Source organism: Trachypithecus francoisi, unplaced genomic scaffold (assembly GCF_009764315.1).
Source record: "Trachypithecus francoisi isolate TF-2019V2 unplaced genomic scaffold, Tfra_2.0 Lachesis_group2, whole genome shotgun sequence".
Lineage (NCBI taxonomy): Eukaryota > Metazoa > Chordata > Mammalia > Primates > Cercopithecidae > Trachypithecus > Trachypithecus francoisi.
The window spans coordinates 109,399,663-109,425,151 of NW_022681465.1; the positions used below are offsets into that span (position 1 = coordinate 109,399,663).

At 42.6% G+C, this 25,489-nt stretch overlaps 1 protein-coding gene across 1 annotated transcript in view; it reads right to left on the reverse strand.

The window, feature by feature from the left end:
• Positions 1-6,139: 6,139 nt before the first annotated feature.
• ARSB (arylsulfatase B) overlaps positions 6,140-25,489 on the reverse strand; it is a 185,290-nt gene continuing 165,940 nt past the window's right edge. The window contains exons 8-9 of the mRNA XM_033179952.1: positions 10,761-10,883; positions 6,140-9,596 (exon numbers count right to left, since the gene is read on the reverse strand). Coding sequence (XP_033035843.1) covers positions 9,331-9,596; positions 10,761-10,883 — 389 coding nt within the window. The 3' untranslated portion in view covers positions 6,140-9,330. The remainder of the gene's footprint in view (positions 9,597-10,760; positions 10,884-25,489) is intronic.

Below are 25,489 nucleotides of genomic sequence, written 5' to 3' on the forward strand. Positions count from 1 at the left end.
ACCAATAAGGTGAACCTGTGGAGATATTTAACCTTTTATCTGTAGCTTAGCTTTATCTGTTTAGGAACAGAAGGAAAGACAGTTTCTGCATGAGTCAGCTTTCAGCTTAGTTTTTTTTTTCTTCTGGTGTAGTGAATTGGGGTTCCAGTTTTTCTTTTCCTTTCACACAATCTTGGAAATTAAGGTAGAGAAAGGGGATCAGAATCTGACTCAGGGAACTTCTTTTGTTCTTTTTTTTTTTTTTACTTCCCACAGTATACTGATGTAATCAGGGAACTTAACCCAAGAAACTTCCGTGTTCTTTCTTCCTCTTCTCAGTATTGAGTTATTTCTTCTAAACATTGCATCTCTGTATATTGCATCTCTACTAACTTGTTTATTGACTTTCCTGGCTTCTTCCTTTGGTTGAATCCTATGATTTTCTACTGTCTCTCAGAGGATGTGTATGTTGATTTCTTATCGTGTTTATACATTTAACTTATTTAGAATTCTTCCCTTGCTTTGGGGTCTCCAGGCACACGAGCAAAACAAACTGTTAGAAAAAAAAAGTGCGGCTGTGATTCTTCTTGGAGGAAACGGCAGGCGGCGGGGAGAGTAGGGCATTGGGAAGTGAAGTCACCAGTCACCATGGAGCACCACCCAGCACCAGGCATCGGGCCTGGGCACATCAGAGGCAGCGTGCCTGCCCGGGAAACATTTCCTTGTCTCTAGGGCAACGTTGCCAGGTCATACACCTGACATTACTGACATTGAATTACAGTGAAAAGTGATTCACTCTTTATTCTCTTTCTTTCCTTCCATGCTGGAAACAGTTCCTAGCTCAAGTTTAAGAACAATACATATTCACTGTGTGTATTTTTGTGATTATTGATGATAGAGGTATTTCCTTTATCATGGTAATAAAAAAGCATTCCTTTAAAGTACTAGAATAAGTAAAGAGTATCACTTTAAGGAAAGGCACCATGGTAAGACCCCCACCGATGAAAGGGCCTGTGTGAGCCCCAGCGGTCTGAGGTAGGGCTGGGAGGGGCTGCTGGGGGGCTGCAGAACCACTGAGATCGCTGGGCATCCCCCTGGCCCTGGCTGCCTGTGGCGCTCCAGCTGCTTTTATTGGGTGGGGAAGGAGCATCTGTGGACCTCAGTGATACAACTGCAGGTCCCACTGAGACGAACCCTTCACCTTGTCCTGGAGTCCTGGATGTGGGGGCCCCATATTTCCATCACCTGTATGAGTTAAAGCAAACACTTTCATTCATGCTGTGGCCTAAGAACCAAGGAAAACCAGATGCCCTATGATGAAGCCCCAGCCAGTAACCTTTGATTTTTTCTTATTTTTTTGGAGACAGAGTCTTGCTCTGTCGTCCAGGCTGTTGGAGTGCAGTGATGTAATCCCGCCTCACTGCAGTCTCGACCTCCCAGGCTCAGATGATCCTCCCACCTCAGCCTCCCAAATAGCTGGGACCACAGGCATGTACCACCACGCCTGGCTAATTTTTTTTTTTTTTTTGAGACGGAGTCTCGCTCTGTCGCCCAGGCTGGAGTGCAGTGGCCAGATCTCCGCTTACTGCAAGCTCCGCCTCCCAGGTTCACGCCATTCTCCTGCCTCAGCCTCCTAAGTAGCTGGGACTACAGGTGCCCGCCACCACGCCCGGCTAGTTTTTTTGTATTTTTTAGTAGAGACGGGGTTTCACCATGTTAGCCAGGATGGTCTCGATCTCCTGACCTCGTGATCTGCCCGTCTCGGCCTGCCAAAGTGCTGCGATTACAGGCTTAAGCCACCGCACCCGGCCCCGGCTAATTTTTATACCTATATTTTTTGTAGAGATAGGGTTTTGCCATGTTGCCCAGGCTGGTCTCAAACTTCTGGTTGCAAATGATCTTTCCGCCTCGTCCTCCCAAAGTGCTGGAACTACTGGTGTGAGCCACCGTGCCAGGTCCAAATAACCTTTTCAAACCAAACCAGCTGCTTCCCTAACAGATCCAGAGTACATGCTAATCAAAGGTTTTGCCTTTAGAAATACTTTATACAGGAAGAATTCACAGCTCTCATGTGGGTGAAAAGCAAAAACAGGCCGGACGCGGTGGCTCACGCCTGTAATCCCAGCACTTTGGGAGGTCAAGGTGGGCGGATCACGAGGTCGGTAGATCAAGACCATCCTGGCTAACACGGTGAAACCCCGTCTCTACTAAAAATGCAAAAAATTAGCCGAGTGTGGTGGCGGGCGCCTGTAGTCCCAGCTACTCGGGAGGCTGAGGCAGGAGAATGGTGTGAACCTGGGAGATGGAGCTGGCAGTGAGCTGAAATCGCGCCACTGTACCCAACCTGGGTGACAGAGTGAGACTCTGTCTCAAAAAGAAAACAAAACAAAAACAAGCAAACAAAAAACAAAAATTAAGACAACGTGGGTTTCCTTGCTGGGCGTCACTCAGCATTCCTCTGACTGGTGAGCCCCTCTGCTTTCCCACCGTCCTGAGTCCTCCCCCTCCTGTCCAAGCCTCATGTTTGTGCTCCACTGCAAGTGAGCATCCTGGGAGCAGGGGCTCCTCAAATGCCCCCTCACCCCCTGGTGGGGTCTGGCCGGGCTTGGATGCCCTTATCTTTACCCAGTGCGTGTTACAGCGTGGGCTTGAATGATCTCACCTATAAAATGTTGACATAAAGGCCAAATCTAAACTTCAATTCATCTCATGCAAATAAAAGCCCAGTAAATCTTGTTTACCTGTTTTCCCGAGGAAGGAGGAGAGTGTGTGTTTATCTCCTCTGCCTGGCTCTGCAAGGCTCTGGTCTGCACGAAAGGCAGAGTCCCTTCCTTGCTGGCCTGACTGATCACACACTGGCCTCTTGGTGTCCAGGCCCCCTCCTGGGGCCCGTGGGGGAGAGTGAGCACAGGGTGGGGTGCGAGTGTGAAACCACCGCCCTTTGGAGTCAATATCCTGGGAACATCTGGACCTCATTAATGAGATTAAAATGAAGATTCCCTAAAGACTGACATTTTATTTATCTACCATCTTGAATCTCTAAGAGGGCTCAGCTGGGCACAGTGGGATTGAAAACCAACCTGCGAAGGGACCACTTAATTAGTCTTGTTACAGGGGTGAAAAGAAGGTTCACGACGGCTGTCTCTGGGTGGTGGTTTACGGATTGTTTAATTTTCTGTTATGTTTTCCATATTTTTAAAAATTGTAATAGTAATATGTATTATCTCTATGGTCACAAAAGTAATAAAGGTGATTAAATGAAATATCTGAAGTGCAATCAATGACTGGTGACGTTGGTGAATTAGTTTGAGAATGAAAACATCTCTCCAGCTTCCTGATGCCCACAAATTCCTGACGTCAGGCCCAGGGAGTTGCCACTCTCCTCTTCTGCCATCCTGGCGGTGGCTCCCATGGCACCAGGGCAAAGGTACAAGAGATGTGGTGGTTGCTTCTATACCATCTGAATCCACCTGGGTAGCAGGGGTGGTCAGGGTGAACAGGCTGGTTTTTCAGCGGGAACCAATCTATATGCAATATGACTATTCTCTACTTGAACAAAAAAATAGGTTTTAAAGTTTAAGTGGTCACTGCAAAGGATAATAATTATTTCAATATATTTGGTATCGGCCAGAATGATGGTTAATATTGAGTATCCACTTGACTGGATTGAAGCATGCAAAGTATGGTGCCTGCATGTGTCTGTGAGGTTGGTCCCAAAGGAGGTTAACATTTGAGTCAGTGGACTGGGAGAGGCAGGCCCACGCTCAGTCTGGTGGGTGCCATCTAATCAGCTGCCAGCAGCTAGGATAAAAGCAGCAAAGGAACGTGGAAGGACTAGACTGGCTATGTCTTCTGGCCTCCATCTTTCTCTCATGCTGGATGCTTCCTGCCCTCAAACATCAGACTCCAAGTTCTTCAGCTTTTGGACTCTCGGACCTATACCTGTGGTTTGCCAGAGGCTCTTGGCTTCCCTACTTTTGAGGTTTTGGGACTCGGACTGGCTTCCTTGCTCCTCAGCTTACAGACAGCATATTGTGGGATGTTATCTTGTGATCATGTGACTCAATTCTCCTAATAAACTCCCTTTCATATATCCATCTGTCCTATTAGTCTTGTCCCTCTAGAGAACCTGGACTAATAGAGCTGGCATTTTATTTTTATTTTTTTTGAGACAGGGTCTCACTCTGTTACCCAGGCTGGAGTGCAGTGGTGTGATCATGGCTTACTGCAACCTCGACCTCCCAGGCAATCCTCCCACCTCAGCCTCCCAAGTAGCTGGTACTACAGGTGTGCACTGCCATGCCCTGCTAATTCTTAAATTTTTGGTAGAGATGCCGGGGGTTCACTATGTTGCCCAGGCTGGTTTTGAACTCCTCGGCTTAAGCAATCCTCCCTCCTCAGCCTCCCCAAATGTTGGGATTACAGGTGTGAGCCACTGCACCTGGCCAATTTTCTTAAAAACACTTGAGCTGAAAAGAACTGTATGTCATAGAATTAGGTTGTAAACCTCTTAGGGGCAGGGGTCATGCCTTTAGTTTTGTTTGTATCATTTCTCTGGTCACTATACCTCCTCCCCAGCACCTGATACATGGGTATGAATACTTCTGCAGGAAAATCTGGGCAGCAAAACCTCAATTTAGGAAACCTAAGTCAATATATTTAGGTTTTGTAAATACAAAAGCCAAAATTTGCATTCACAAAAAAGATTTACAAAAAGGTTCCTTCAAATAGTGAATTTCTCTGCATCACTTAAAATGAATAAATGAATAAACATTTATTCACAAATGTTTATGTTTACAAGCCCATTTTGGTTATTTTCTTGACATAAATCATTTTACACTTGAACAAAGACTGGCTATTGAAAAAATGGAAAAGATGAAAGCCAAGTAAGCCTTTTACAATTAAGACTGAATGAATGTAAGCATTACTCCTGGTTGTTTAAAAATTATATTAAAGGCTGAATATAGTGGCACACACCTATAATCCCACCACTTTGGGAGGCTGAGGTGGGAGGATTTCTTGAGTGCAGGAGTTTGAGACTAGCCTGGGTGACAGAGCAAGACCACTGTCTCAAAACAAAAAAAAAAAAAAAAAAAAAGGAAAAGAAAAAAATTATATTAAACAAGATATTCTGTTTAAAGCAGCTGTACAATGCCTGGCATATAGTAAGCACTCAATTAGCAGCTTTTATTAGAATACTTCTAGAAAATGAGTTTAGAAAATCTCAGGCTATTTTTTAGCACAGTATTATTTCACATCCTCACACTGGATTTCAGTCACTTGAGAGCCAATCAACCAACATTTACAGAGTATCTATGTGCCAGGCATTGTTCTGGACACCAGGGATATGAGACTTTAGCAATTATCCAATTCAACCCATCACTTTACCAGGAAAAAAAGAGAGGCACAGAGAGGATGAAGTGATTTGTTCATGGTTAGTATGCTGCTAAATAGCAAAGTTGAATGCTTTTTCTACTATCTCTTTTCAAATAGCAGCATTTGATAAATGCATGTAGACTTGACAATCTATTCCCCAGGAGGCTAAACGGGACCATTTTCCTCTGATGTGGTGTGAAATAAGTCCACAAATCTGACACTCGCTTTGAAAAGTAAGATTTTCCTCCCCTAGAATATGGGCTGGCCTTAGTGACTCATTTCTAACAAATAGAAAAATGGTAGAAGTGACAGTGTACACCTCTAGAGACTAGGTCATGAAAGGCCCTGTGGCTCCCTGCTTACTTGCTCTGGAGGAAGCTAACTGCCATGTGTGAGGACATCCAAGCAGCCTGTGGAGGTGCCCACATGGCAAGGAGCTGAGGCCTCCAGCCAAGAGCCTTGTGAATGAGTCAGCTTAAAAGCGGAGCCTGCAGCGTGCCACTCAAGTCTTTGGATGAGCACAGGCCTGCTTGACTACAATCTCGTGAAAGACCCTGAGCCAGAACCACTGGGCTAAACCACTCCCAGTGTCTTTACCCTCATAGAATGTGTGAAGTAATAAATGTTTATTGTTTTAAGCTGCTAAGTTTTCGGGCAATTTGTTATGCAGCAATAGAGAGCTAATACTCTCTCTTAGTGTCACTTTGTTTTCACTCCTACCCTTCCTTGACCTCCCTCTAATACCTTATTTTATAGTTTATATTCTTAGGGCAATGATTGACACTTTTTTTAGTTCTAAAATTTTTACTATATTTATTTATTTAACAGCTTTACTGAGATATAATTTATGTACCATAAAGTTGGCTGACACATTTAAAAAATTGTAATAAAACATAAAACTTACCATTTTAACCACTTTAAAATATACAATTCAGTGGCAGTAATTGCATTTATGCTGTTGTATAACCATGACCACTATCTAGTTCCAGAACTTTCTCATCACCCCAAATGGAAGCCCCATACAATGGCTGACACATTTTAAAAGGTTAATTTTATTTTGTCTCCCAAATCTGGAACAATCACGTAGTAACAAAGAAAAATGAGCTCACAATTAAATAAGCAAAACCTTCCGTAGAGGTAAAAAAAATGTGCTAGGCACGGTGGCTCACACCTGTAATCCCAGTGCTTTAGGAAGCCAAAGTGGGTGGATCACTTGAGGTCAGGAGTTTGAGACCAGCCTGGCCAACACATGGTGAAACCTCATCTCTACTAAAAACACAAAACATAGCAAAGCGTGGTGGTGTATGCCTGTAATCCAGCTACTGGGGAGGCTGAGGAAGGAGAATAGCTTGAACCTGGGAGTTAGAGGCTACAGTGAGTGGAGATTGCATCACTGCCTCTAGCCTGGATGACACAGCAAGACCCCATCTCAAAAAAAAAAAAAAATTGGAAAGAAATAACAATATTTCTAACAACAATATATCAATCTTTTCACATTCTTACATAGAATCAGATAATCTAATGAGATACATTCTACTATGGATAAACCAAAATCTCAAGTACTTATTTTACAAAAAATTAGTCTTCAAAACTCTTTTGAAGTCCACTGGGTACAGAACATCCCCCACTGTGTCTGGCAACCAAGGAGCTAGAACTGGAGATAGCTGCTGGGAGGACGGCAGCAATAATAGATAGGTGCCCTGTAGCAGTGGCCTCCAACAGCTACCTACACCCAGCCCTGGGATTCGGAGGATGCAGAAGGAACATCTGGGCTCGGTTATTTCATGCTATCAGCCATACGCTTCCAAGTGGGAGGTGGTGGCAGTTTGGCCAGCTGTTTGCCAACCCAGGAGTTGGGTAAAGGTTGGTAAGAGATGTTATTAGTTCTAGCACCATTTCCTTCCAATAGTCTCATTTTAATACAATATAGGTTAGTAGTGACCAGAAAATATTGCTACTGAATTGAAGGATGACTATACAGGGACCTATATCAGATTATTTGTTGCTTTTAGTTTCTAGTGTCCCATAAAGAATAGAAATGGAAATTGCTGACAAGAGAGTACCTTTGGTAGGCACAGTTCCTTTTCTCCCCGCACTGGAGAGGATGCTACAACCTCGCTGTAGAGTGTCCTGTGACTGCCCAGTGATGTACATTACGCTCCTACCCCAGGGGGGGCAGTTTGAGAACCGAAAATCAACAGTTGGAAGACATTTACATTACCTCCATATTCAGCTCACTGGACTAGCATCTTTCATGGTGTGAGACTTTCTCATTTACTCATTTGTCCATTTATTCATTTGTTTTAAAAAATGAGGCCAGGCATGGTGGCTCATGCCTGTAATTCCAGCACTTTGGGAGGCCAAGATGGGAGAATTGCTGGAGCCCAGGAGTTTAAGGCCAGCTGGGCAACATAGGGAACCTTGTCTTTTCGAAAAATAAAATTAGCTGGGTGTGGTGGTATATGCCTGGAGTTCCAGCTACTTGGGTGCCTGAGGTGGGAGAATCACTTGAGCCCAGGAGTTCGAGGCTACAGGGAGTTGTGACTGTACCACTGTACTCCAACCTGGGTGACAGAGTGAGATCCTGTCTCAAAAAGATACAAAAAATTAAAAATAAAATAAAACTTTAAAAATGTATTGAGTGCCTTCAGGCAGTGTTCCAAGCACTGGTGAACAAAATGGTGGGGCGAATGCAGAAAAGAATGTCATTTTTGCACATATTTATCTGGGTTTGACACTCTCAAGCTAATATGGACTGTTCCACATTAGTAAGACATTAGTGGGATTGAGAAAGAGCTGCAGGTCAAACTGTGCATCCTCTTTCCCAGACCCCAGAACCTCAATACAAGCAGTAAAACAGAGAATAAGAGGACTGTGGGTGTGCCCTCCTCTGCTTTACCAAGGCCCAGTATCCCAGATACTGGCCACTTGCTTTTTTGTATTGGTTCCTGAGGTTTCTTCTCACTGCTAGTAAATAGCAGTGCAAGTCTTAATACATTATGAGATAAAGCCACAATCACGATGACTAACTCCATGAAACATAGGAAAAGCCTCGCCGAACAGACGCCACGAGCCAAGCATCCACCACCCAGCCCTCCTAGTGTCTACCATGAACATCCTCACAGAGCAACTCCACTGCCTATTACGGGGAGGCCTCTAGCTTCAGCCCTAGGGGCAAAAGTAAGGCAGGGCTCAGCAGCGTTCCAGAAATCAGGGGTGCTCAGGTAGCGAAGCAAAGTGGCCTTCCCAGGGATAGGACACTGAGGTCAAAAGGAAAGGCAGGAAAAGCCACAGAAGAACTGGAAGTGGCAGGAAGTCTAGACAGAGTGAGCAATGGCTGGGGAAAAATAAATGAGGATAAAAACGCATTTCTTTATTGTAAAAGCCACAGTCAAGGTGCAGGCATTTTGCTGTTGACCTGAACAACAAAATGGGCTTTATGCTCTGTGATGAGAGAAGCTGAGTAAGCGGTGAACCAAGAGGGGTGGTTCACATGGAGTGCCTGAACATGATCCTTCACCGACAGGGAAAAGCCTTGGCCAACAGAACCATTAATAACTGTCTGCTGCCTTCATTTGTGTAAGAAATGTGATTCACTCCAATAAAACCGGCTATTGGCAGACGGGAATCGAACGTCTGACTTGTGAGGCTAAAAGAGCCAGCTGTTGCAGCCTCCAGGACTCAGTGAGAACTTCCTATTTCAAGTTAACTTCCCAGCTGTCCCACAGCTTAGGAAAGTGGGATAAACCCAGCCATCCCCACCTCTAGACACATGCTCCGGCCAACAGCAGGAGTGTTGCAGATTTTATCAGCTTCTTAAATGCATTAGGGGTTGAAATTAGACACCTCGGTGTGGTTTAAGAGCAAGAGAAGGGCCAAGTGAACTCAGGTTGGGATAACAAATGAGACAAGAGTCATGAGGAAAGGTCTGAGGTCCAACTTCCAATGGAAAGGTTTTCTAGCCTCCCTGAAATCCTACATCCAAGGGCCCCACACCCCAGTGGCCTTGGGGTCACAGCGGGGGTCCTGTGCAGGGAAGTACACGGGCACTGAGTGTTTATGGTAGAACTGTAGGCGGGACAGGAGCTTTGTGACGATGTGAGGATATTCTCTGGACAGGTCATGTCTTTCTTCAGGGTCCCGATCAATATCAAAGAGCCAGAGGGTCTTGGTTGGTGGGTCTGATGAGGGTATCTCAGAAACATTGTATTGAGACGGTGGAGGGAACCAGTAACCACAGCCTAGCAAAGAAAACAAAACAGTTTACTGAGGGAGAAGCACAGAGGCAGGTTCTAATTTCAGGGAAGGAGTCTGAGGCCAAGGCTGCACTGGGTCGTGGGTGTGGACACACAAAAAGATGTGGCCCTAGATGCTGTCTCTAGATGCTTCTCAGACTCGACTTCCGGTGCTTTAACTAGACATGTCTCACTGCTTCACAAGCAAGGACACCCGGAAATGTGTGTGCATGTGTGTGTGTCCTTGTCACAAGGACTGGGGCATGGGGTGCTGCTGGCATTTAGTGGGCATGAGCTAGTGATGTTAATATCTTGCAATACATGGGACAACCCCAGTCAAAAAAGACTTGTCTTATTGCAAATGCCAAGAATGTTCTCATTGGAAACATTGATTAATTACATCACAGCCTTAACCATCATCCCACATATTTTAAAAGTATTGAAAAGATGTTACTCTTAGAGAATATAATCAAGGGAGCAGCCTCCTTCCCCAGCTATACCACTGGTTGAGGGTGTAGCTCTCAGAGACTGTCTTTGCTAGCTAAATGTGTTGTGCTTAATAACCACACATATTTCAAATCTGTATTTTCCATGAGGCATAAGAGTGGCATTTATTCCTTTCACCCCTGCTACAGTTAATTCTCTCTCTCTCTTTTTTTTTGTTTGTTTGTTAGGATGAGTAGGTTAAACCATTCCTTCTTACAATTTCCTCATTCAGCAGCCCCAGAGATACGTTTTGCAAAAGGCAGTTGTTACTTTGGTAAGCTGCTCCTTGATGATCCGTTGGGAAAGCTTACTTGCACCATGACAACAATGGAAGCTGTGTAACTGGGAACAGGCAGAGTCTTAGAAGTGGGAAAAGAAAACCCTGAATAGTTGTCTTTCTAGGACATATATCAGGAGGGATCATGAAAGATTAGAAAGACAAGTTAAGATTTCAGGTATCTGAGCAAAGTGAGGTGAGTGGTAGGGCTTAGGAGCCTTGAGGAGGAGCCACAGAGGAAGAGGTAGGAAATGGTTAGAACAAGAGTGATAATGTCCTCTCTTTCCAGAGAAATGGCCGTGGGAATAAAATCCCAGGAGTGCAGACAGACTGGAGATACTGCTCTGAGGACACAGCCCTGCTTTGTCTACCCCGGGAAGGGAAGTTTGCTAAGCTAAGCACTCTACCTGGGTAGCCCGTGAGGAGTTTCCAATTTCCATGTCTAATTGCAGCATGGACAGATGTGTTAAAGACTGAATATTCTGGAAGAGAAGAGTCATCCTTTGCTGGAGCCATGCTGTTCCCGGGACCTGGGAAGAAATAGTTTGAAAGACTTAGATCGCTGTTATTGGAACGTGTCGTTATAAATCAGCATTTTATACTCTTGCAGAACAGTAGCTTTTATTCAACATTGGAGTGCAAATGTGTGTCTTGCCACAGAAATGAATCTTTTATTAAACCCAAACAGAAAGCTATAGTTACATGAAATGTCAGTCATAAACCACCGCAAATATAAAGAAAATCCCAAAGAGATTACAACACTAATTCATCCTTAAAATCGCTATGTTCTGCCAGTGTACAGCTAGCCATATGCAGAACAGTGTTCTGTTACAGCAGGGTGACTTTTTTTTGGTTTTTGTTTTTGGCTGTTAAAAATTTAAATACATTTTCTGTGTGTACTTATACTTACGTAAATAGTATAAGAAATTATAAAATGTACATTCTAATGCAGTCATTTCAAGCTATGAGAGTTCATGCATGCCATGACAGAGTACAAAGATTTATTTTTTAACAACTCTTATGAAATCTAAAAGTGAGCAGTGCTCAGTTAACTATTCAGATAGGATAACTATGGGGGTAAGAATAAATGTGGTATACAAATTTTTGGCTGGTATCATGGATTATATTAATTGATCATGTTTGAGATCTTATATTAATTTATCATCAGGTTGGTTTTTTGCTTTTGTGGGGAGCAATTACTAATCTCTACCCCCTCTTAAGTTTGAAACCAATTAAGAGGTAGAGGATAAACAGATGGAACAAAAAACATTGCTTTTGTTACTGACAAAATTGATTGGAGAGAATATGGCTTCAGATCTGTGGCAGAGTGATCTTGTTTGTAATTGACGCTTGACTTAGAAAGACTTAACCCTCATCGCTGATCTGCTGAACACCCATTGGCCTCCCTTAGAGCACACAGCTGAGAGCAGACCAGAGTGCTTACATATATCCAGGTGACAAGCTGGCTGGAAATTGGACCCAGCAAAAAGGGTCTGGGTTGAGCATGCTCAGTTCCTCCTTTTGAGTAACTTCTTCCTTTGCCTGATTATGAAAGGAGTGAACAAGGAGAGAGTTCTACTCTTGCGGAAGACCCTGGTGGGTCCACGAGGGCCCTCACCTCACTCCTACCTTTGCATATGGTAGGAGTGAATAACATATAGTCTGTTTTAAGCCCACATTTATCTGTTAGCTTTGCAAATATGGTCATGGCAATCATCTTGGGATCACTTCGAAAGGTTGCTGAACCACCAGCCTAATAATTAATTGTCATAATATGTGAAATGTCTGTAAAAGTATAGACTCCATTGGAATGGTTAACCCATCTGTCTGCCTTCCTTTGATAACAGACTTTGAGAGAGCCCTCATCCTCACCCAAGCAGGGCTTCTGTGCTCCTGGGGTTTTCATGCAGGGTGTGTCGGTGGTGGAAAAGGTGGGACATGCCATTCTTTTGACAGTCTTTTGGAAATGACCTTGTAGAGACAAGCTGGAGACAGATCCAGCAAACACTGGTGCTTTCAGAGCTTCAGTCTCAACAATCACACAGCAGCAAATCTTTAGCACCAAAGAGGAAAATATTTTTGACTTCTTGTTTCTCTGCTTGTGGATATTTTGGCTCCAATACAAACGGATCCTTCTAGTACTTGAGGTGCATGATGATGACTATCACAGGAAGTGGTTGCTAACATACAGACTGCGGTAAAACCGTGAACCCTCATGGTTTACTCCTCACAAGTTTGTATGAAGGCCACATTTTGATACCAAAGAATGTTAAATAAAACAAGCATGTTTTGTGAACATAAACAAAAAAAGGAAATTTAACTATCTCATCTATACATGTATTTATACACATTTTTTTTCTTAAAACAAACAGGAACATAAAATACCTAAACAATAAATAAGCCTAAGACTAAACTATGAAAGATACTATTATCTTGACTTTATTGTTTTCATTTTGAGAAATTAAACAAAGGGAAAATTACAAAGAATAACATGACTAACACCCTATGAGCCATCACCCAAAATGAACAGATGTTAACATTTTGCATGTTTGCTTTTTTTTTAAAAAAAAAAAAGAAACTGGACAATAAAAATGAAGTTGAAGTCTCCTTTGTTCCTATCCTCAAACTCTGTCCTTTCATTTACTCCTCTAGAAGCTGCTACTATTGTGACTTCAGTCCATCCTTTAGCCATTTTAAAACGCAGAATACATATGTGCCAAGGGATAATAAATAGTACTGTTTTATGCTTTAACAATGTATGTGTGTGCTGTTGGTGGGAGTGTAAATTAGTAAAGGTATTATAGAAGACAGTATGGAGGTTCCTCAACAAATTAAAAATAGAACTACCATACAGTGCAGTAATCCCATCACTAGGTATTTATCCAAAGGAAAGGAAATCAGTATACCAAAGGGATACCTGCACCCCATGTTTATTGCAGCACTATTTACAATAGTCAAGATATGGAATCAACCTAAGTGTCCATCAATAGATGAATGGATAAAGAAAATGTGGTATATAGACACAATGGAATACTATTCATCCATAGAAAAGTGTTTGTTGGTAAAGCCATCTAGGCCTAGAGTTTTCTTTGTGGGAAGGTTTGAAATCATTGATTTAATTGTCTGAGCAGGTATAGGACTATTCAGATCTTCTGTTTCTCCCTGTGTCAGTTTTGATACCTTGTATTTTATTAGGAATTTGTGTAATACATGTGAACTTTTGGAGCATCTGTAGTAATATTGCCTATTTATTCCTGATATTGGCAACTCACGCTTCTCATTTTTTTCCAAGATATATTTTCCTAGTGTTTAATTGATTTTATTAGTTATTAGTGTTTTGTTTTTTGTTTTTTTTTAGATGGAGTCTTGCTCTGTTGCCCAGGCTGGAGTGCAGTGGTGCGATCTTGGCTCACTGCAACCTCTGCCTCCCCAGTTCAAGCAATTCTCCTGCCTCAGACTCCCGAGTAGCTGGGATTACAGGCGTGTGCCACCATGCCCAGCTAATTTTTTGTATTTTTAGTAGAGATGGGGTTTCACCATGTTGGCCAGGCTGGTCTGGAACTCCTGACCTCATGATCTGCCCGCCTTGGCCTCCCAAAGTGCTGGGATTACAGGCGTGAGTCACCGCACCCAGCCCAATTTTATTAGTCTTTTCAAACAACAAACTTTTGGCCTTGTAGATCCTACCTATAGTATGTTTGTTTTCTATTTCATTAACTTCTTTTATCTTTATTATTTCCCTCCCTTTAGTTTCTTTGGGCTTAATTTGTTATTCTTTTATAGCCTTTTGAATAACAGATACTCAACATTTTCATTTCCAATACATACATTTAATACTATGAATTATCCAAGCACCAATGTAAAAAACATGTAGTCTGAAGTTGTTGGTCTCAATGCTCTGTATATCATTCAGGTCAACTTTGTTAACTATGGTGTTCAAATCTTTTATATATTTATGGTCATTTTTGCTTGTCTGCTTGTTTTATCATTTACTGAGAGAGGTATGTTAAAAATCTCTCCTATGACTGATAATTATTTTGAAAACTCCCTCTTTAATTCTAATAATGCTTTCCTCCTTTAAATCTACTTTGTCCAATGTATAGATAACCCAGTTTTAGCTAGCATTGTTGCTGCCGTTAATATGTGGCCTTTTGTGTCTGGCTTCTATCACTTGGCATAATGTTCTCAAGGTTCATCCATTTTGTAGCACATATCAGTACTTCATTCTTTTTAAATAATAATATTCCTTTCATTCCTGTATGTTGCCAAAAATATACCACATTTTCTTTATTCATCAATTAATGGACACTTCTTAGTTTATACTTTTTGGCTACTATGAGTAATGCTGCCATGAACATTCATGTACAATTTCAGTGTGGATGTATGCCTTCACTTCTCTTGGGTATATATCTAGAAGTAGAATTGCTGAGTTATATGGCAAGTCCATGTTTAACCTTTTGTGTAACTGCAGAGCATTAAAAAATGGCTGAAATGTGTTCTGTATCACATTCTCAATTTTATTTTTTTTAGAGACAGGATCTCACTCTGTCACCCAGACTGTGCAATCTTAGCTTTAGTTCACTGCAGCCTTAAACTCCTACGTTCAAGTGATCCTCTCACCTCAGCCTCCAGAATAGCTGGGGCTACAGGCACATGCCATTATGCCCAGCTATTTTTTATAGAGATGAAGGTCTTGCAACATTCCCCAGGCTTTTCTTCTGGCCTCAAGTAATACTCTCACTCCAGCCTTCCAAAGTGCTGGGATTACAGGCATGAGCCACCATACCCACCCAATTTCATCCTTTTGTATGTAGATACCTCAGTTGTCTCAGAACCATTTGTTTGAGAGAGTATTCTTTTCCTCTTTAATTGTTTTGGTATCCTTGTCAAAACCCAATTGACCATAAGCATGAGGGTTTATTTCTGGACTCTCAATTCCATTCCATTGATCTATAGTTTTTAAAAAATCAATATCTATCTATCTATCTATCTAGATACAGGGCCTCACTATGTTGGCCAGGCTGGTCTCAATCTCCTGGCCTCAAGCAATCCAGCCTCCCAAAGTGCTAGGATTACAGGTGTGAGCCACCACACATAGCTGATCTATGTCTATTCTTACGCCAGTACCACACTACCTGGGCTTGTCAAGCTTTGTAGTAACCTTAGAAATTAGCAAGCCGGGCCGGGCGCAGTGGCTCAAGCCTGTAATCTCAGCACTTTGGGAGGCCGAGACGGGTGGATCACAAGATCAGGAGATCGAGACCATCCTGGCTAACATGGTGAAACCCCGTCTCTACTAAAATATACAAAAAACTAGCCGGGCGAGGTGGCGGGCGCCTGTAGTCCCAGCTACTCAGGAGGCTGAGGCAGGAGAATGGCATAAACCTGGGAGGCAGAGCTTGCAGTGAGCTGAGATCCGGCCACTGCACTCCAGCCTGGGCAACAGAGCGAGACTCCGTCTCAAAAAAAAAAAAAAAAGAAATGAGCAAGCCTGAGTCCTCCCATTTCATTTTTCCCAAGATTGCTTTGGCTACACTGGGTGTTTTCATTATTAACTTGACAGTGTATTGGATAAACTGTCAGGGCCAGAGACAGGAGGCAGAGGTTTCTTAGAATGTTAACAAACTTTTAAAATTTCTTTGACAGAGTTGGACTAGATTCTGATTTAAGAAATATTTGTTGATTAACAACTGTATGTGGTAGTAAAGCATTGTGTTCTGGAATTCTACGACATGAAGTGATGAGCAGAGACATCTAAGAGAAGTTCCCAAGGTGAAATCCAAGATAGTTGGTGACAAAAGAATATAAAAGATAAATAAAACCCAAGGTTTTGAATTTGGTGATTGAGAGAATAGTGTTGATATTGGCAGAATAGAGATGTTGAGATGGGAAATAGCGGGGAGTATAGGATTCTGGAATGAGACATACTGACTTTAGGAATTAACTTGAGCTCAAGGTAGACGTCTCCACGACATATTAGAGCTATAGGACCGGCCGCTGTCTGAAAGACTGAGGCACACACTAAGCACCACCCGCAATGCAGTGATCGCTTAATCCTGGAAGTGGATTTGCTGTCTAGGGAGGGAGGTAAGAAAGCAGACGCCCAGAAACAGAGCACTGAGGGCCAAAGGAAAACGGCAAACGGAGCAGAGAAGAAAATAATATGAGGAAGTGAACCAGTTAAACAGGACATCGCAGAAGCCAAGAGAGCAGAGGGTTTCAGATGGCGAATCAGAAGAGCCAAATATTCCATCTATTAGCTTGATGAATGGGCAGAAACTAGGGAGTTAAGAGAGAAGTATAAACAAACAAATTTTTCTCATTTCCTTCTGAGCTGAAAGCCACCTCTGAGATAATAAAGCTTTCTGGCCAGGCAGAAGTATTCAGATATAAGATGGATTAGCCGTGTGTATTGATTTTGGATGGGAAAAAGGAGATCAGCAGAAAATTTTAAGATGGATGAAATATGTTACATAATACGTAGTAAACTTACAGCACTCCTTATCTGAGCAACCCCTAGAAACTGGGAGTTGTTACCAGAATGAAGTGGACTGGTGGTTTCAGTGCAGAACTGCGTCCTCCAGACCGAAAGTAGGTTCTGGAAGTAACTCGGAAGTTGTCTTGAAATAGGATGGTGAGTTAGTGGGTAGGGGTCCAGGTTCGCCATCTCCATTTCAACACAGTAGTTGAACTCCTTAAGGAGGAATCTATAGTATCTGCTAAATATGTTGACTCCTCTACATTTTTTTAATTTTTTTTTTTTATTTTTTGAGATAAGGTCTTACTTTATTGCCCAGGCTAAAATACAGTGGTGAGAGCACAGCTTACCTCAGCCTTGAACTTCTAGGCTCAAGTGATCCTCCTACCTCAGCCTCCTGAGTGGTTAGGACCACAGGCATGTGCTACCATGCCTAGCTAATTAAAAAAAAATTTTTTTTAAGAGGCCACTGTGATTTTTGTAATTGTCTCCCTAGGTTACCGGGCTGGTCTGAAACTCCTGGCCTCAAGTCATCCTCCCACCTTGGCTTCCCAAAGTGCTGAGGTATTACAAGCGTGAGCCACCACACCTGGCCTACATTTTTGTTTGAAGAAAGGGTCTATGGCTAATATATATAGTTTGAAATATACGAATTAGTGATTGGCAATGGGTTCACCAAACAGGGAAGGGACTGAGGGAGGCCTGAAGATACTTCTGATCTTCAGGAAAGGCAATCCTACTCTCTTGACTGCACAGGGCATCATCTTGACCTTGGAAAGTATTGTATCATACAGTCTATGATTGTACTTTTATGAAACGCAGTATTTTTCATAACACGCAATTTATATGTTTGTTGTATATATGTTGGAAAATACAGAAAAACATGAAAAGGAAAATAAAAATGACCTGTTAATTTATTCGTTGCTGTTAACATTTTGGTATATAGCCTTTGAGACTTTTAACTACATAACGCTTAAACAAAATAAATATGTGAGCCGACCTGCAAATAAGAAGAGGAAAGTCCATGGAAGACAGGAAGTTTTCATGCCCAGAGAGAAGAGCATGGGCGGATCAGCAAGAAATTAGTAGAGAACCTAATAATCCATCCAAAGTATGAAAGCAAACAAGAACCAGTTTGGCTTCTGAAGAGGGAAATGATGTACAAAAGCAATATCCCAGAAAGGCAGTTCTTAACGATGCATGTACAGCAGACTGGAGTAAAATGGCAGGGAGTCTACAAAGTCATCACAAAGGCCACCATAGTATCCTGGAGGGCAGGCTGCAGCTGACAAAATGGTGAAAAAGAGTGAATTCAAGAAGGACTGAATTTGTACTATAAAGCGTTTGGGGTGGAAGCCATAGAGAGAAATAATAATAAAATAGTAATAGCAGCTAATATTTAGCAAACATAATACAGATTAGGCATTGTTTTAAGCACTTTGTGTCTAATTTAATCTTCGTGAAAGCTCTATGGATGAAGAAACTGAGGCACAGAGAGGTTAAAGGCACATAGCACCATTTGGGTCAATACGAGGAATGTGTTTCCACCAGACAGAGTTTCCCCAAGACAGAAAGAATGGGTTTCCTTGGAGAGGGTGATTTTCTGGCACTAGAGGTGTGCAAGCAAGGGCTTGGCAGGGTGGTGAGGTGAGGGTGGCACAAGCAGCGCTGGAGGGTGAACGGGAGGGTCTAGGGGCACTTCCTCTCTGAAATGCTGCTCAAGTACAATGAGCTGGGCATGATTGGAGAATGGGGCTTAGGAAGACCTACTGTTGTGACCCTGAAGGAAAGCAGTGCTAGGGATGGTAATGAGGATGGAGGAAAGGGCTGTATGATTGAAGTGGCATCCTACCAGCCCTTCTCCAGGAGGCCATAGTGCACAGTAGTATAGAACAGGCACTTTTGGAGCCAGACTGCTTAGGTTTGAATCTCAGCTCCATCACTCACTGGCTGTGTGATCTTGGTGTTAGCTGGCCTCCCTAGGCCTCAGTTTCAGTATTGTTGTGAGGTCTAAATGCAACGATACAGTAAAAATGTCTAGTACTAAGTACAGCACACAGAAAGTGCACAGTAAATGTTATTACCAGCTGTGCAATCTTGGGCAACTTTCTAAACTTCCCAAGCCTCAGATGGGAATCAATCATATAGCCCTTTCCTCCATCCTCATTAGCATCCCGAGCACCACTTTCCTTCAGGGTCACAACAGTAGGTCTTCCTAAGCCCCATTCTCCAAGCATTGCCTCAGATTACTATCTATAAAATTAATATAACAGTAGCAAGTGAGAAAAGGCATATAGAGTGCTTAGTAGAATAGCTGGTATATTGTTAAGACTATTGTCAACATTGAAGATAACAACATCTAATACTTAAACACTACATGCTTATAAACATAAAACACTGCTTTAATTGTTCTATGTACAACTCATTTAATCCTTGCTCTATGAAACAGATAATAACATCTGTCAATAACTATCACTGAATGGTAGCTATTATCATCAGTATAATATAGTTTTACTTTCTTTTACAACCTCTTCTACCCAAGACATTACAAAGAGGCGAAAAGGAGGCAAAAATTACTATTATATCAGAAAAAACAAAATAAAACCAAACAAAAAAACAACCAAACTCACTCCTCTGGTGTGGATTTAGAGAGGGTCTGTATTTGCTCCCCCATTTATGTTCCAGAATTTGAAGAGGGATGAGGTAAAAAGGATTTATGTGTAGAAGCTATAATTTACCACTTTTAGTTTGTAGCCCCTTTTCTGTCTGGTTTGTTTGGCCTGCCATTCATTTCTACTGAGTTCTATTTGTTTTTGGTCATTTTATAATTCATGACGATCAGTAAAATTTCATTCTCTGCTAATAACCTATCTGACTTTCCCTGCCAGTGTGATGCCACCTTCACACTTAATGATGTATGCATACTTACTTAGAGTAAAACTTACTCACTTGGGCTAAGTGAGAAAAACACCCCAGTTGTCCCAGAAATTTGGTTCTTGAGGAATTTTCTAATCTGGAAACTTTGTTGAGTATGTTTTTAATGTACAGGCAAGATTTAGGTTTAATTAGCAACTATCTTCAACTTTTGTACTTAAAAGTTCCTAAAAGTTTGTTTATTTATTATGTAAATCAAATGTGTCTCTTAAAGTTTATTTACGCTAGAGGTTAGTTTATATTAAACATCTGATTGGCTGACCATTTCTTCATGGCTCACTCTAACAAAAGCTCAAAGGATCTCAAACTCAAAGGGAGGTTCAAGTCATTAAGGTCCTTCATGTGCCAGCAAGTCAGAGACCCAGAGCCCGTGAGTCCCCCTTCCAGATCAGTGCACCCAGGCTGCGTCTGAGCGACTGTGCTGGTGCACATGTGGCTCAGATCTCCAGTCTGCTCATGGTTTTGCACGTCCCAACAACTGCAGGCTTCGGCCAAGGCCACCCTCTCATCTTGCTGTGTGGTAAGGGCTTTCATATTCAGACATGCACGTATACACTGTTGTCTAGATTTTTGTTTTTAAAAATCATCGTGGACCTAAAAATAGTTTTTCCCTAAAATTAGTTCCCTAAAATACACTGACTAGAAGCCCCATACTCTGAACTGATGCTTTAGCGAACCTCTTTGCTTAATTTTTGAAGACAAAAAAAGCCCCTAACAGCTGGGAAGTGGGGCTACGCAGAGCTGTTTTGGATGGCGTGGTGGCATGCCGTTTGCCAGGCGTATCCAATCTTTTGGCTTCCTTGAGCCACACTGCAAGAAGAATTGTCTTGGGCCACACACAAAATACACTAACACTAATGACAGCTGATGAGCTAAAAAAAAAAAAAAAAAAAAATCACAAAAAAAGCTCATAATGTTTTAAGACAGTTTACAGGCATGGTGGCTCATGCCTGTAATCCCAGCACTTTGGGAGGCTGAGGTGGGCAGACCACTTGAGGCCAGGAGTTCGAGACCAGCCTGGCCACTGTGGTAAAACCCAGTGTCTACTAAAAATACAAAAATTAGCCAGGTGTGATGGTGCATGCCTGTAATCCCAGCTACTCAGGAGGCTGAGGCATGAGGAGCACGTGAACCCAGGAGGTGGAGGTTGCAGTGAGCTGAGATCGCACCACTGCACTCCAGCCTGGGCAACAGAGTGAGACTCTGTTGCCAAAAAGAAAAGAAAGGAAAAGGAAAGTTATGCAATCAAAGCCATCCTGGGTCACGTGCAGCCCGTGGGCCGTGGGTTTGAATAAGCTTGACCTATGCCATCACTCTCTGGTTCTGAAAAGTAACTCAGAGAAATCAATCACTGGCATTTCAATAGCCTTTAGAACAAGCTCTTTTTCTTATCTTACCAAGTCATTTAACCACTCTGAGTTCCTGTTTTCTTGTATGCAAAATGAGAACCAAAATACTGCCTGCCTGACAGAAGGAGCATGAAGAGGAAAGAAGATTGTACACATGGTGAGCATTCTGTGCGCTGCAAGTGCACAGATCATGGTACAGGTCTCCTGAATTTCCACGGCGGTTGCCATAAGCCCAGGCAAATAGGTAAAACTGACTGACCAACTGAAAGAAATCATTTCAATATATGTTGAACCTATGGCCTCTGACTGACAGCTGTCAAAGTCAAGGTGTGACCAACTGGCCAACCCTCTTATGACTGTGAAATCTGAACCAGCTGCCAAGGGAACAAAGTATTGTTAGAAAATTATGTGGGGAAAATGTGGTAACACCACTTAAATTCTATATGCCACACTACGGGTCTGGCCAGAATTGTAAAAACAGAGAGAGACAGGCCGGGCGTGGTGGCTCACGCCTGTAATCCCAGCACTTTGGGAGGCCGAGGCGGGTGGATCACGAGGTCAGGAGATCGAGACCATCCTGGCTAACACGGTGAAACCCTGTCTCCACTAAAAAGAAAATACAAAAAACTAGCCAGGCGTGGTTGTGGGCACCTGTAGTCCCAGCTACTCGGGAGGCTGAGGCAGGAGAATGGCGTGAACCCGGGAGGCGGAGCTTGCAGTCAGCTGAGATTGCGCCACTGCACTCCAGCCTGGGTGACAGAGCCAGACTCTGTCTCAAAAAAAAAAAACAGAGAGAGACAGAGATTCCCAATTTTGGTTCTGCCTTGGGGTCACTGGAGCCTACAGTCCCTTTCATACCTATCTTTGGTTCCCTTAGTCTAGCCCAGCTGAGCCCTGGCCTGTTTGGCCCAACATGGGCTGCCTGAAATTACCATCTTCAGCAGCATCTGTTGCACTTATGATGGTCTTTGCACAGCTATTGCCCTAGGACAGTCCCACAGAGGACTTTCTGCCTCACCAGGTAGCCATGCCACAGATGGTCAGCTGGAGCAATTTGAAAGATCTCAAATGTGCCTCCTATACTACCCACCCTATTATTTCCATGCTGCCTGCAGTGGGCACCTAGGAGACATTCAACTCCCACCCCTTAGAAGACAATGCTCTTTTTCCCACCTCCACACTTATCTTACACATAGTGGGGACAGGGAGGAGCAGGAAGTTTCTACTCTAATTGGCATTTTTATGTAAAATAGATTTTATAGCTAAATCAAATGTTTATGAGCGTGGATGTACTCAGTTGGTCAGTGAATTTCAGAATGGAAGAAACAAAAAGATGTCCTCTCAACTGCTTGGGAATCAGAGTCTGGAAAGGAAGAGTAAGGAGACAGCAGAGAGCTGAGAAGTGTCTGGACCCTGTGGCCATGGTCTCCCCAGAGTAGATTCATTTACTTTGTCCACAAATACTTCTTGAACTAGTCCTAGCTGCTGGGCACACAGCCAAGTGGAGGAAGGCGAGGAGACAAGCGGTGATGATCAATTATGATGGGTGTTGTGGTCAGGGATGGGGGCTCTAGGAACGCAAGGTGGGGATCTTGATTAGTCTAGGGAAAGGAGAAGATATCCCTGAAGAAGTGAGGTCTTAGATGAAACTGGAAGGCTGAATAGGCATTAGAAAGATTTCAATTTTTATTATTTTTTTTGGAGGAGATGAGGCAAGTATGTGTGTGCTGGGGGCAGCATGGGAGGAAAGTAGAAAAGGAGAAGAGTGATCTGGGCACAGGCACAAAGCAACGTAGTACCTTCTGTAGAGCCCATACATTTAGGCCCCAGAAATTCTCAAGTTATATGGTTTCGGCTGCAACCTTAACTTGAGCATAAACATTTCTTTAGGCATTTCCAAATATCTAACCACACTGCTGGAATCAATCTCATCCTGTAGGAGTCTCTTCTCAGGCTTACTTTAAGCTGGCTATAGGTGCTGTAGTGGATTCTAAATTTGCTTGCTATTAATTTTATGAACTGATTTTTCATTCCTGGGCTTGTGGCCCTGTTTAAAAAAAAAAAAACAAAACCCACCAGGGTTCTTGGCTCAAAGGGCAATTCTAATTAATATATCATTTTGGAAAAAAGAAAAAACACAGAATAGATTCAATAGTCTTCAATCGCACAAACATGAAATAAAATAAAAACATCCAGTGTTTATTGAGGCCAGTGAACTAACACTGGGTAGTAAGAGGGGAGGGTGTGTCCTGGTATAGAAGCAAGAGTAGATGTGACTTGTCCTGAAATAGGAGCCTAAAGAATCTAACACAAGGCAAAGAAGACAGGACTGATAAGGGAGGCAAAAAGAAAACAGAAAACAAAGAAGAAAGGCAAAGGGAGAGGTGATAGGAAGGAGGAGGAGGGAGAGGAGGAAGAATGCTTTATCAGGCAGGATATTTGGGGAGTATTTACAAGCCAATTTTTTCTTTTTACACTTATTTATCTGTCTCACTGCTTGTCAAACTTTTCCAAAATTAGGTGAGGCCAGTGGGGTAAGAGGGATAGAGCGAAGCTCAGAGTAACTGGGGCTCAAGCATCATTTAACGCCTGACTTTCATAGGCATTACTAAACATGTGCTCTGCTGTTTTCCAGTTGTCCAGGCTGCCCTTCACTTTTACCAGAGCTAATTAATAGCAGTATTAGCAGCAAGATTGAGATCCCTGGCTTTGGAGCCAGACTAACTGGGCCAGCTCTGCTATTTCATAACTCTGTAACCATGGGCATTTTACTTAGCCTCTGTTTTCTCACTGATAAAATCAGTAACTACCTGAGAGCTTTTTGGGAGAATTAAATGAGATAGTACATTGAAAGCCCATAGTTTGTCCCTGGCACACAGTAAGCTCTCAACAAATGTTAGTTATTATTATTATCATCATCATCATATATAGTAGTTATTGAAATTACACAGTTAAGGCAGTGGTTTTCAAACTTTTAAGGGCAAAATCTTCCTTCCGAACAAACTCTATACAGCTGCCCATCACATAAAACAGCTAAAAGCAGAGCTGGCCAATGTCCACCTTGGTTCACCTTTGGGAGTCTCCAGAGGTCCTCCAGCTCCATGGACCCCAGGGGGATGCTGGTGGCCCAGGGCACTCTGCTGGATGCCCCCATGTGGGTGCAGGTACATGTGGGGAGGGGGCTGGGAGCCACGCCAGCTTTGGGGAAGTGGGGGCTGGCTTGTGGGTCTAGACTGTAGTGGGCCCCAGACCCTGTGCCTTTCACAGGCACTGCCACCCCTCAGGGCCTGTGCAGCTCTGCCAGCGTGTACCAAAGAAGAGTAAAATAGGGAGGCCTGACCACCACTAAATATTTCCCTCATTTCTGAACTTGAACCTGATTGCCGCAAGTTTTCTATTACACCCTCACTACTTACTTAGAATCCTGTCTGTCCTCGGTGAAATTCTTATAACCTGAAATAGGAGTGTTGGGAAAAATATGCCAGACATGAAGCTAATCAGAAAAAGGTGAGGAGGAATATTACAGATGTTATTTATTACCTACAGGGGACAAATCAAAATACTCATAATTTTTATATATGCACTCCACATGACGTATTTCAAATGAATCTTAAGTTTATGATTTTCAGTTTACAAAGTCAATTTCTCTGACACCTACTCACTCAGTTCATATTTGATATTTTAAAAGTCCTAGTGAAAAAAGAGCTTTGATGTGGCGTACTCAGCCTAGACAGAGTTCAAATGTTAATCATTATTGCATTGTGCATAGTAAGTATTCAGAGAATGTGCTGGTGTTACAGGGAACTTCAACAACTGGTTAATGCCTGACATCAGCCGGAGTGTCGATTGAGCAGTGTAAACCAAAACAACAGAAAACAACCATTCAATGAATCCTCAACTCATGACTATTGTAGTAAATTAAGCCATCTATACCTGAAATAGGTTGATGAGAGCTCTTCTCATGCTTTGGTTTAAATTGAGTCTTGAAAAAAATAGCTTATTTCATATTATTCATTTACTTACTAAACAAATAACCGATTTTGTTGACCACTATATGTGTTAGACACTAAATCTTTAGAATGAATAAGCTGGAGTCCAGCAGGTAATAATAAAATTATTTAACCAGCATAAATTCTAAAATAGTGGAACAAACATCTGTTGTCTGAATAAATAAAATGCACAAAGTGCTAGGAGATTACAAAAGACATACCAGATCCCCAGGAGGATCCAGGAAGGGCCTATGGGTGGCCAATGCAACAGGTAAAGAAAGAGTGACAAATATGATCAAGGCAGAAGGAGGGTCTCTCTTTTTGAAATTTTCTTCTTTCTAAGGTATCCTTCCCCTTTTCAGCCTCTAAGTGAGAAAATGCATGCA